At 43.1% G+C, this 13,121-nt stretch overlaps 1 protein-coding gene across 1 annotated transcript in view; it reads left to right on the top strand.

Annotated features, from left to right (window-relative positions):
* Window positions 1-13,121, top strand: part of ATP13A4 (ATPase 13A4) — a 145,038-nt gene that overhangs the window by 41,686 nt on the left and 90,231 nt on the right. Inside the window, exon 2 of the mRNA XM_019923232.2 lies at window positions 3,800-3,973. Coding sequence (XP_019778791.2) covers window positions 3,800-3,973 — 174 coding nt within the window. The remainder of the gene's footprint in view (window positions 1-3,799; window positions 3,974-13,121) is intronic.

Raw genomic sequence — 13,121 nt, 5'->3', positions numbered from 1 at the left:
AAATAAAAAAATAATTATTAAGAAAAAAATTAAAAAAAACAACAACAAGAAAAAGGACAGATAGAACCCTAGGACAAATGGTGGAAGCAAAGCTATACAGAGAAAATTTCACACAGAAGCAGACACATACAAACTCACAAAAAGAGGAAAAGGGGAAAAATCATAAATCTTGCTCTCAAAGTCCACCTCCTCAATTTGGGATGATTCGTTGTCTAAATTAGGGAAGGAAGGAAAGAAAGAAAGAAGATAAAGTAAAATAAAGTTATTAATATACAATTAATTGTTAAGAAAAAAAATTAAAAAAAAAAAAGGAAGGATAGAACCCTAGGACAAATGGTGGAAGCAAAGCTATACAGACAAAAAATCTCACACAGAAGCATATACATACACACTCACAAAAAGAGGAAAAGGGGAAAAAAATCATAAATCTTGCTCTCAAATTCCACCTCCTCAATTTGGGATGGTTCGTTGTCTATTCAGGTATTCCACAGATGCAGCGTACATCAGGTTGATTGTGGGGCTTTAATCCGCTGCTTCTGAGGCTGCTGGGAGAGATTTCCTTTTCTCTTCTTTGTTCTCACAGCTCCCGGGGCTCAGCTTTGGATTTGGCCCCGTCTCTGTGTGTAGGTCGCTGGAGGGCGTCTGTTCTTCGCTCAGACAGGACGGGGTTAAAGGAGCTGCTGATTCGCGGGCTCTGGCTCACTCAGGCCGGGGGGGTAGGGAGGGGCACGGAGTGCGGGGCGGGCCTGCGGCGGCAGAGGCCGGCGTGACGTTGCACCAGCCTGAGGCGCGCCGTGCGTTTTCCTGGGGAAGTTGTTCCTGGATCCCGGGACCCTGGCAGTGGTGGGCTGCACAGGCTCCCCGGGAGAGGGGTGTGAATAGTGACCTGTGCTCGCACACAGGCTTCTTGGTGGCGGCAGAAGCAGCCTTAGCGTCTCCCGCCCGTCTCTGGGGTCCGCGCTTTTAGCCGCGGCTCGCGCCCGTCTCTGGAGCTCCTTTAAGCAGCGCTCTTAATCCCCTCTCCTCGCGCACCAGGAAACAAAGAGGGAAGAAAAAGTCTCCTGCCTCTTCGGTAGGTCCAGACTTTTCCCCGGACTCCCTCCGGGCTAGCCGTGGCGCACTAACCCCCTGCAGGCTGTGTTCACACCACCAACCCCAGTCCTCTCCCTGCGCTCCGACGGAAGCCCGAGCCTCAACTCGCAGCCCCGCCCGCCCCGGCGGGTGAGCAGACAAGGCTCTCGGCCTGGTGAGTGCCAGTCGGCCCTGAACCTCTGTGCGGGAATCTCTCCGCTTTTCCCTCCGCACCCCTGTTGCTGCGCTCTTCTCCGCGGCTCCGAAGCTTTGCCCCTCCGCCACCCGCAGCCTCCGCCCGCGAATAGTGTGTGGAAAAGTGTCCTTCCTAGTGTGTGGAAAGCTTTCCTGCTTCACAGCTCCTTCCCACTGGTGCAGGTCCCGTCCCTATCCTTTTGTCTCTGTTTATTCTTTTTTCTTTTGCCCTACCCAGGTACGTGGCGGGGGGTTTCTTGCCTTTTGGGAGGTCTGAGGTCTTCTGCCAGCGTTCAGTAGGTGTTCTGTAGGAGTTGTTCCATGTGTAGATGTATTTCTGGTGTATCTGTGGGGAGGAAGGTGATCTCCACGTCTTACTCTTCCGCCATCTTCCCGGAAGCCCCCCGGCAGGAGGATTCTTAACCACTGCGCCACCAGGGAAGTCCTATAATTACTTTAAATTTTTCAGTTTTCCAGTTTTCTTAGCTGGAAATGGAAGGTCATCATTCCTGCTTTACTTTGATAATGAACATGAAGACACTTTGGAAACTACACAGAGCTCTCATTGCATAGCCTGTAAAAGAATGCACATTGACAGGGAGGTTTGTGCTTATAGAACTGGCATAACTTCGTTATATTGTATGAGGAGCTAGATTGAATGGCAAGATAAGCAACCTTTTAAATATAATATTTTAAAAAGATGAAAAAATGGACAGATGGGGAGGGCGGATAGAAGTTGATCTGTTCCAAAGTGTAGGAATATAATAAAAGCATGTGGGAAAAGACAGTGGGATGGACTCAGACAGGTGTCTGGAATTTAGAATTGGGACCCTGCTTGGTATGAAACCAACAAAGCATTGTTTCTAGCGTGGTGAGGGGACAGAGCATCTCAGGCTTGGCATCTGGGGAGCAATAGCTTGAGTGTGGGACAGAAGAATATTTATGTCAGGATAGACATTCTACTTTGCAAAATGAGTCAAGAGCTTGTATTTCTGAGGCGAGGTAAGCGTTTTATCAAAGGCATGCCAGATGTGGACACTACCTAAGGAAGCCGTTTGGCACCTGCGTGCACTGCTAATAAGAGAAAGGGACCTAGTAACTACACATGAAAGCAGCTTTCCGTCAAGGATCACAGAAACTTTTCTGATAATATATCTTTACCAAGTGAGACAGAGAAGTCGGTGGATTTAAAGATGCATGTTCCAGCTCCCTTATTATCCTAACAGGCAATTCTAACAAAAGCAGAACTATTGATACTAATTCTTAGCTCTAAATGCCAGTAAACCCAGGGGTCGAATTTCAGGTCTATGTTAGGGGAAATAGTAAAATCGTAGCAGCAGCAGTAAATGTTTACATAGCACTTATACACAGTAACACACAGCAGCCCTGGGTCGGGGGTACTATCAGCACCCCCATTTTATAGATGACAAACTGAGGAATAAAGAGGTTAACTAACTTGTTCAAGGTCACAGCCAGTAAGGGGCACACTAGGCTTTGAACTCAAAGTGTTTTGGTCCAGAGAATGTGCTTTTAACTCGGACCCCCTCCTTCCTCTCAACTGTAGCCATTATAACCGGTATAAAGTACACCTATGACTTTGTGGGATATAGCTGTGGGACCTAGGCCATAAGCTTCAGGTGTGGTTTTCCATTCAGTCCCAGGCTTTCCTTGGAAGGAAGAAGTTTGTCCAGATTATACATTTATTAGAGGTCGGTCTCTTATCTTTTGTTATTTGTACCCTCATGGCACATAGCAGCTGCTCAATAGTTGAAATAAACTAAATTGTCTCTGCGGTGTTTTCCCCTTGATGTAAAATTCTTTTTGTTATTAAACAAGAGAGGAGGCTAGGAAGGCATAGCTCCCTGTACTGCAAACCCTTAAAGGCAAGCTGGGATTTAGTTGTTCATCCTCTTTTGGTCAAACACTTTCACCAAATCCTGACTCCAAACTCAAGGCCTTTTCTAGCCCCTCTTGCCCATGGTGGTTCCCTGGTTCCAGCCAAGGGAATCATTCATTGCTGCCGTCACCCAGTCCTTCTGTCACATGGCTCATGATCACGTCTGTGGGTTGAGTTCAAGACCTGAAGGCTGACAGATCTGGGTTTGAATCAGGGCAGCAGAATTTGCCAGCTGTGTGGCCTCGGACAAGTCATTACATTCAGCCTTTCTGAGCTAAGCCTCATCATTTTTGGAGTGAGGGTCATATTACCCTATTCAGGAGATGCTTGAGAGACTGAAACCATATAGCATATCATGTAGTATAGTGTTTGGCATGGGGTAGCCACGTGCTGAAATTGTAGAAACTGAATTTCCCAGTTAGATTACAACTTCTTGGAGGGCTGGGATCATGTTTAAGGAAGGATCTTTGTCAGGGATGCTTCACTTCCTCAACCCCTCACTCTGTCCTCCCCTTACCTTCCTCAGCTTCTTCACTCTCTGCCCCTCCCATCAGTTTCATCACCAAAATTCCAATTTGTTCATTTGTTGTTTGTTGTGCTTAATCAATGTTTGGGGTCATTTTGGTTCTGTCCCAGGAGATATTTGGCTACCGGACTCAGAGCTGCCGGAAAACCCTCTGCCTTGCTGGATCTATCTTCTCCTTTGGGATCCTCCCCTTGGTGTTTTACTGGAGACCCGCTTGGCACGTGTGGGCAAATTGCATCCCGTGTTCCTTGCAAGAAGCAGACGTCGTGTTGCTGAGGACAACAGTAAGTGTGTACCTGGTTCTGTACCTGGTGGCCCTTTTTCCTGGACACCTTGTTATGGGATGGTTGTGGGGAGATGAACACAAGGCAGGCGGCAGCTGGATGTCCAGCCTCAGGCTCCATCACAGCCTTACATTTACTTACCAAGAATTCAATAATTTGTGTATGATTGGATTTCATTAAGAAGACCTAATTCATAGGGTATTCCTTTTAAATTGTGATTTTAGTGAATGTCGGAATAGGGAATAACCATGTTAACAGCTAAAAATAATAGTGTGAAGTAGTTATGTCAGGCTATAGGTTATAACGTTCATACTCATCCTTCTCCCCACCCCCATCCTGACATATCAATGCCTATCCCAGCCCCCCTCCACTGGGGTATCCCTGGGGGAAGGGAAGGTGGGGAGGAGGTGGGAAGTACCCCTCTGAGGAGGATCCTGTCTTCCCCTGCTCCTCTGAGAGAGCCATGGTTATTGATAGGAGTCTGTTGCATCCTGTAGATATGCTAGGGTTTAAAAGTGTGGCCATCTTGTCCCTGAGTAGATTGCCGCTTTCTGCTAATACAAGGTCCTGGTGTTAGGGGAGTTCCCCTGTATTGGCTCTGATAACACTTCCTTCTAGCACTCATTACACTTAGGCGAAGTGCCTTGTTCCTGCTGGACTGTTAGCTCCACAAAAGAAGGGACTATCTCTAACTTGTTAACTGCATCCCTAGTTCCGGCACATGGTAGGGATTCCATACATATGTGGTGGCTGACAGGCTAAAGTGGACATTCCTCTTGATAGAAGTCAAAGTGCAGTCTCACAGAGGACCCTTTTCGGGCTAACTTTTACTGAGTGTGTCTAACAATGTGTCAGCCCAAATGACCCAGAATGACAACCAAATTCTTGATAAATCAAACTCTACTAGGCTGTTAGCTTCTTTTTTTATGTAGCGACCTCTCTAGATAAACATTCTATTCATTTCAGTGAGAGAAGAGGATAGCAGCAAGTCTTATAACTGGCCCCCAATTTTTTTTACATATTTCACTCTGAGTTGGAGCTAGACCTCAATGAAACTGGCAGTTGGATGAAGTTTGTCTTTGTTGACCTGCCCTCCCTGGGCTCAGCCCCATCCCTTATTTCTGGCTCCTGGTCACTTCAAGAGCCACCCGTCCTATGTCCCGGCTTAGCTGACACGTGGACCATATTACAGATGAGAGCTGAGGCAGCTCCACCCAAGTTCAACTATAATTTAACTCAAGATTCTTGGAGAATAGCCTTCAAGACATTAAGAAGGCAAGATGATAGTGGAGTCAGAGCATCTCATGCTGATGATGTTGGGCTGGGAGCCCTGCTCCACTGCTGCCTCAAACCATACTTCATGAAGGCTCACAGAATATGCATGAGAGAAGAGTGCCTGGCGCTCACCAAGGAAGATCTCGTCATTCGATTGGGGGAGGAAATGGGGTCTGGAGAGGGTGCATATTTTAGCCACACTCCTTGATGAGTTAGGGGCCTCACCAGGAAGAAGTACCATATATCCCAGTTCCTAGTTCAGGGTTGTCCCCACACAACTGCACGTAGATCCCAAACACCAACCAGCCTTAGAATCATCTGGAGGGCTATGAACAGATTGCTGGGCCCCCCTCCCAGGGCTTCTAATTCTTTAGATTTGCATTGGGGCTCCAGAGTTTGCATTTTTAACAAGTTCTCAGATGATGCTAATGCTTCTGGTAAGGGACCATACTTTGAGCAAAACTGCTGCAGATAGTCACCACTCCCACTGGCGAGCTTACTTGGTCCTTGGGAGAGGAACAGGGGCCTGGACATTTGCTTTATGGCTCAGCCAATATATATTTATATGGTCTCAAGGGGACGGATCCAGATTTAGCAAAGTGTTGTAAGTGGTCCTGCTGTATACAGCCCTAGTGTCTTGCTGGAGCAGGGGTAGAGAGAGGTTTATTTTCTGGGCTCAGGGTAGGGATGTAAGGACTTATGGAAGACCACATCTTTGGGATACTTTCATAGTTCAACCCGTTCCATGTGAACTTAAGGACCTATGAGATTCTTATTTTTTGTCATGAAAGGAGGATTTGGAAAAGTACTTCACTCTACCCTGCAGGTGCTTTCATTTCGCCCAGCTAGTTCTCAGGGGGCAATGCTTTTGTTGCAGCAGAAACAACCTCAGAAACAGAAAAGCTTTCTGTCTTTCAGAGTGTATCACCAGACTCTTCAGATCTGAGAGCATGTGGTTGGCTGAGCTATAAGCTCCGAGGTTGCTGGCAGAGTCAAGGCACAGAGAGGAGCAAGAGGAAATGAACAAGGAAATGGCAAGGAAGGGAGCAAAATGAAAGAAAAGGAGAGGGAAATAGGTAAAAGAAAAATAAAGAGGGAGAAAAGAGAAAGATCTAGTAAGATACAAGCTACTATGTATGACATAAACTACTATGATATACAACAAGAATGTATTATACAGCACAGGGAATTATAGCCATTATCTTGTGATGACTTTTAATGGAGTATAATCTGTAAAAATACTGAATCACTATGCTGTACATCTGAAGCTAATATAATATTGTAAATGGACTATACTTCAATAATAGAACCTAAAATTTACAAAGAAAGAAAAGAAGATCTGGTAAGAGTGAAAGAAATAAAAAAAAATATCAACCAACACGGAGCTGGTCCATTATGGGATTCGGAGTCAAAAGTTTTGACTTCTAGTCCCAGCACCTTAGGTACACGACACCTTAGGTTTGTTACTTAACGTTCCAGGACCTCAGTTTCTCTATCTGTAAAATGGGCCTAGTAAAAGCACTTGTTCTTTCTTGGGTTGGTGTGAGGATGAAGTGAGATTACATATGTAAAAACCATTTACAAACTGTAAAGTGCATCATCAAAGACAATTTTGATCGTGTATGTGTTTTTGATATAGCAACTTCACAAGCTTGCTGTACGAAAGCGCTTGCTATAGCCTCGATGCACCCATGTATAATGGCCCTGCTCATCTGGACGCTGTGTCCTTCCCTTATTATCCAGGAGGCCTGGCACTTCCTTCCAGGACAGGAGACATGGGGAAGATGCCCTATAACTAGAAATCCCCAACACTCATATGTGCTCAAGCAGGTCACCTCTCCTAGTTGCATGTGATCAGCTTTGAACTGGACATACAGCAGAAAGATTCAAAAAGGCATCGGTGCCTCAGGGAGCTGCATTCCATCACCCTGCCCCTTTCTTTGGCTCTTTGAAAGTGTATTAAGCCTTTCTCCCATTACACTGCCCTCTGCAACTAATCAGAGCTATTGAAACCAGCTTCAATCTTGTCTTTTTCATCTTGATTTCAACCTTAATTTTTAATTACCTGCTCTTGTGCCTCATTTTAAATGGATTTGCTATGCCAGAGACTCTCCAAATAAATGAGGTGCTAAATTAGTCTTTATGTAATTAGATAAGAACCCGATTATTTCAAACACTTTTACTATGTGAGCCTTAGATAAAAATAAGCTTTGAGAGTCAATAGATTAAAAGTCTGCCGTAAGGTTATTTGCATTAAAATGATACCTTAAGAAAGATATTATTCGAATTATATTATAATAGCTGTTCAGTAAAGATTTCCCAGTAAGAAAGACTGGATGACTCTTACCTGAAAATATGTTGCATATCTGTTTTTCATGTTATTAAAAAATCAGTACTTGATATTTATCATCAGTCTTACACTGGTAAGATTACAGATCATTATCCCAGATACTGATTAGGTAGTCATTTTTTAACATTAAAAAAATAGTAACATGATGTGTACTGACTGAAAATCTTCAGCACCTAGTTTATTTTCTGTTCCCGTCCTCTTATTAAGCACCTCTAAGAGTGAGATTTTTCCAAAAGATAAGAGTAATTACATTTCTATTTTATAATTTAAAAGTGGCATTTTATTCATTATTCATCTACTTCTGACTTTTAACCAATATCTGTGGCGATGCCACATTTCTATGCAAATAACGTGATTTATATTCATTGGCGTTTTGAATTCAGATGCTCCTGATGATTTTCGTAGTTTTTATCTTTATTATAATTACATATACATTTTTCCTTCACTGTCACTGTATGTCACATGTTGCCAAAGACTCACAATGTTCAGAGAAGAACTTTGTGATGATTGGCTGTTAGGCCTGACTCTGGGCATTTCACTTCAATGTTTTAGTGGGGAACATTTCCCCTTCAGTTTCACCGAAAGATGTCAGTGGTAGGGGCTTTAGCTTAAAAACTTAGAAATCCCCAAAATCAGCCATGCAAATGGCATCTTGGGTCCACCAGCCCACCAGGATGCTCATCAGATACCAGCATTTGTGTTCATGTTTCCTGGATCCCTTACTTCCTCCCCTCCCTCCTCTTCTGCAGCCTGGTCTCTCCAAGCCCAGGCTCCACACATTGGCACCACTTTCTAAGGGAATCAGACAGTTTGTTTTGTCTATGCTTTTACTCATAAAATTTCTTCTGATATTCCCTATCTCCCCCATTCATTCATTCACTTATTCATTCAACAAGTATTTATTGAGTACCAGTCAAGTACCAGACGTTGTTATAGGCGCTGGGAATACAGCTATGAACAAAACAGACGGAAATCCTTGCAGAGGGACATTCTGGAGAGGACTCAACTGATAGACACTTGTACACACTCATACACACATTCTCTGTACAGTAAATATAGACAGTAGGTGTTCTATCTCTACTTATCAAAACCTACTCATTCTTCAGCCATATACCACCTTTTCTATTAAATCTTAGTTGATCCATTCTCTGTCCCAATACCAGAGGGAATTAATTCCTGTCCTTCCTTCTCTCCTAGCTCTGTATTTGTTAGCTCTGACTGCTGTAGTGCTTTCTGCCTTCTATTAAAATGCTATTTGCTCTACATTTTATAAAACAGCATCTCATTGATTATATTATTTAATTCTCATAACAACCATAGGAAATGGCATTATCATTTTTATTTTACTGATGAGGATACAGAGAGGACAATAACTTTGCAACCTAGTAAATGTCAGCCAGGATTTCCCTCTCCCTTCCTCCTTCCTTCATAAATTTGATGAGCACAGGTTGTATGCCAGCCACAGTGCTATCTCATGGACAGCGCAGGGGGCAGGGAGTATAACAGTAAAATCAGGGTTCTTGACTCCACGGAGTTCGTCAAATCAACTACACAAATAAATGCAAAAATCCAACTGTTATAAGTGGTACTTAGGAAAGCTTCGTGGTTATTGTAAGATTATAGACAAGGGATTTGATCAAGTCAAGAAAACCAGGAAAGGCTTTCCTGAGCCATCAGAGGATGATTAGAGAACAGATGTGTGGACACAGCGGGGAGGTGGGGGGAGTTGGGGGGTGTGGTCAGGGAGGGGGTGTGGGATGAATTGGGAAATTGGGATTGACGTATGTGCACTGCCATGTGTAAAAGAGATAGCTAGTGGGAACCTGCTGTATAGCCCAGGGAGCTCAGCTTGGTGCTCTGTGGTGACCTAGGTGGGTGGAATGGGGGGGAGTGGGGTGGGAGGGAGGTCCAAGAGGGAGGGGATATATGTATACACATAGCTGATTCACTTTATTGTACAGCAGAAAGTAATGCAACATTATAAAGCAACTAGACCCCAATATAAAAAAAAAAAAGGTGATGGTGGCTGGTGGGGAGGAGCGTATGGGGAATGGTCCAGGTAAAGGGGGTAGTGTGGACAAAGAACTTGAACCTGTCTTTTGAGTCTCTAAGCGCAGCGCTTTCCCCCACTATACTACATTCCTTTTTTTTTTTTTTTTTTTGCCGTACGCGGGCCTCTCACTGTTGTGGCCTCTCCCGTTGCGGAGCACAGGCTCCGGAAGCGCAGGCTCAGCGGCCATGGCTCACGGGCCCAGCCGCTCCGCGGCATGTGGGATCTTCCCGGACCAGGGCACGAACCCATGTCCCCTGCATCGGCAGGAGGACTCTCAACCACTGCGCCACCAGGGAAGCCCTATGCTACATTCCTTTTTATAGCTTTTTCTCCTATTACACTAGAAGCTTTTAGAAGACAGTTGTCGTGGCTTTTCATTCCCCACAACACTTAGCACGTGTCCACAGTGGGTGTTCAATAATTATTTAATTCAATTACATAAATGAATTAAATCTGTAATAAATGGTCTCATGGTTTCTACCAACACTTTATAACAAAGACCCTAAGGTGAAAAGTCACGGATGAGAATGTAAGAGAAGATAGTATGATCCTTTTAGGTACTCATTCCTTCTTCTGAATCCTATTCCCCCTTCCCCCCATTTTTTAAAAATACGTTTATTTATTTATTTATTTATTTTTGGCTGTGTTGCGTCTTCGTTGCTGTACATGGGCTTTCTGTAGTTGTGGTGAGCCGGGGTTACTCTTGGTTGGGCTCTGCGGGCTTCTCACTGCGGTGGCTTCTTTTGTTGGGGAGCACGGGCTCTAGGCCCGTTGGCTTCAGTAGTTGTGGCACATGAGCTCAGTAGTTGTGGCTCGCGGGCTCTAGAGTGAAGGCTCAGTAGTTGTGGTGCACAGGCTTAGTTGCTCCGCGGCATGTGGGATCTTCCTAGACCAGGGATTGAACCCATGTCCCCTGCATTGGCAGGCGGATTCTTATCCACTGCACCACCACAGAAGTCCCCCCCATCCCCTATTTTAAACCATTTTTTTGTTAGGCATTCAGTCAGAAATCCCTGAGATTCTATGGGCTGGCTTCTCACAGATGATTTTTTTTTTAAAGATAAATAGCTCTGAGGCCGTTATCTATTATAAAACAGGGCTATTTCTATTGTGATTTATAGCTTGCAAAGCTTTTGCATATATGTTGTCTCATTTGGTCCTTACTAGTAGAGATTATTTCTTAGCCATTTTACATTGGAGACATAAAGAAGTGAAAAGAAATGCTCTTGGTGTTACAGCTGTAAGCAGTGAAAACAAAATTTATGCTGAATTGTTCAGCATTTTTTTTCTTTTTTTTTAACATCTTTATTGGAGTATAATTGCTTTACAATGTTGTGTTAGTTTCTGCTGTATAACGAAGCAAGTCAGGTACATGTATACATATATCCCCATATCCCCTCCCCCTTGCTTCTCCCTCCCACCCTTCCTATCCCACCACTCTAGGTGGTCACAAAGCACCGAGCTCTTCTCCCTGTGCTATGCGGCTGCTTCCCACTAGCTATCTGTTTTACATTTGGTAGTGTATATATGTCCATGCCACTCTCTCACTTCGTCCCAGCTTACCCTTCCCCCTCACCGTGTCCTCAAGTCCATTCTCTACCTCTGCGTCTTTATTCCTGTCCTGCCCCTAGGTTCTTCAGAACCTTTTTTTTTTCTTGTTTTAGATTCCATGTATATGTGTTAGCATACGGTATTTGTCTTTCTCTTTCTGACTTACTTCACTATATATGACAGACCCTAGGTCCATCCATCACACTACAAATAACTCAATTTCGTTTCTTTTTATGGCTGAGTAATATTTCATTGTATACATGTGCCACATCTTCTTTATCCATTCATCTGTTGATGGAACCTTAGGTTACTTCCATGTCCTGGCTATTGTAAATAGAGCTGCAATGAACATTGTGGTACATGACTCTTTTTGAATTATGGCTTTCTCAGGGTATATGCCCAGTAATGGGATTACTGGGTCATATGGTAGTTCTATTTTTAGTTTTTTGACGAACCTCCATACTTTTTTCCATAGTGGCTGTATCAATTTACATTCCCACCAACAGTGCAAGAGGGTTCCCTTTTCTCCACACCCTCTCTAGCATTTATTGTTTGTAGATTTTTTGATGATGGCCATTCTGACTGGTGTGAGGTGATTCCTCATTGTAGTTTTGATTTGCATTTCTCTAATGATTAGTAGCATCCTTTCATATGTTTTTTAACAATCTGTGTATCTTCTTTTGAGAAATGTCTATTTACGTCTTCTGGCCATTTTTGGATTGGGTTATTTGTTATTTGTTATTGAGCTGCATGAGCTGCTTGTATATTTTGGAGATTAGTCCTTTGTCAGTTGCTTCGTTTGAAAATATTTTCTCCCATTCTGAGGGTTGTCTTTTTGTCTTGTTTATGGTTTCCTTTGCTGTGAAAAAGCTTTAAAGTTTCATTAGGGCCCATTTGTTTATTTTTATTTCCATTTCTCTAGGAGGTGGGTCAAAAAGGATCTTGCTGTGATTTATATCATGAAGTATTCTGCCTATGTTTTCCTCTAAGAGTTTTATAGTGTCTGACCTTAACATTTAAGTCTTTAATCCATTTTGACTTTATTTTTTGTGTATGGCATTAGGAAATGTTCTAATTTCATTCTTTTACATGTAGCTGTCCAATTTTCCCAGTGCCACTTATTGAAGAGGCTGTCTTTTCTCCATTGTATATTCTTGTCTCCTTTATCAAACATAAGGTGACCATATGTGCATGGGTTTATCTCTGGGCTTTCTACCCTGTTCCATTGATCTATATTTCTGTTTTTGTGCCAGTACCATATTGTCTTGATTACTGTAGCTTGTAGTATAGTCTGAAGTCAGGGAGCCTGATTCCTCCAGCTCCATTTTTCTTTCTCAAGATTGCTTTGGCTATTCGGGGTCTTTTGTGTTTCCATACAATTTGTGAAATTTTTTGTTCTAATTCTGTGAAAAATGCCATTGGTAGTTTGATAGGGATTGCATTGAATCTGTAGATTGCTTTGGGTAGTATAGTCATTTTCACGATGTTGATCCTTCCAATCCAAGAACATGGTATATCTCTTCATCTGTTTGTGTAGTCTTTAATTTCTTTCATCAGTGTCTTATAGTTTTCTGCATACAGGTCTTTCGTCTCCTTAGGTAGGTTTATTCCTAAGTATTCTATTCTTTTTGTTACAATGGTAAATGGGAGTGTTTCCTTAATTTCCCCTTCAGATTTTTTATCATTAGTGTATAGGAATGCAAGAGATTTCTGTGCATTAATTTTGTATACTGCTACTTTACCAAATTCATTGATTAACTCTAGTAGTTTTCTGGTAGCATCTTTAGGATTCTCTATATATAGTATCATGTCATCGGCAAACAGTGACAGCTTTACTTCTTTTTCGATTTGGATTCCTTTTATTTCTTTTTCTTCTCTGATTTCTGTGGCTAAAACTTCCAAAACTATGTGGAATAATA

The sequence above is a fragment of the Tursiops truncatus genome, chromosome 4 (assembly GCF_011762595.2).
Source record: "Tursiops truncatus isolate mTurTru1 chromosome 4, mTurTru1.mat.Y, whole genome shotgun sequence".
NCBI lineage: Eukaryota > Metazoa > Chordata > Mammalia > Artiodactyla > Delphinidae > Tursiops > Tursiops truncatus.
Note: the sequence above shows the minus strand (reverse complement) of the source record. Positions and strands in the feature narration are given on the sequence as shown.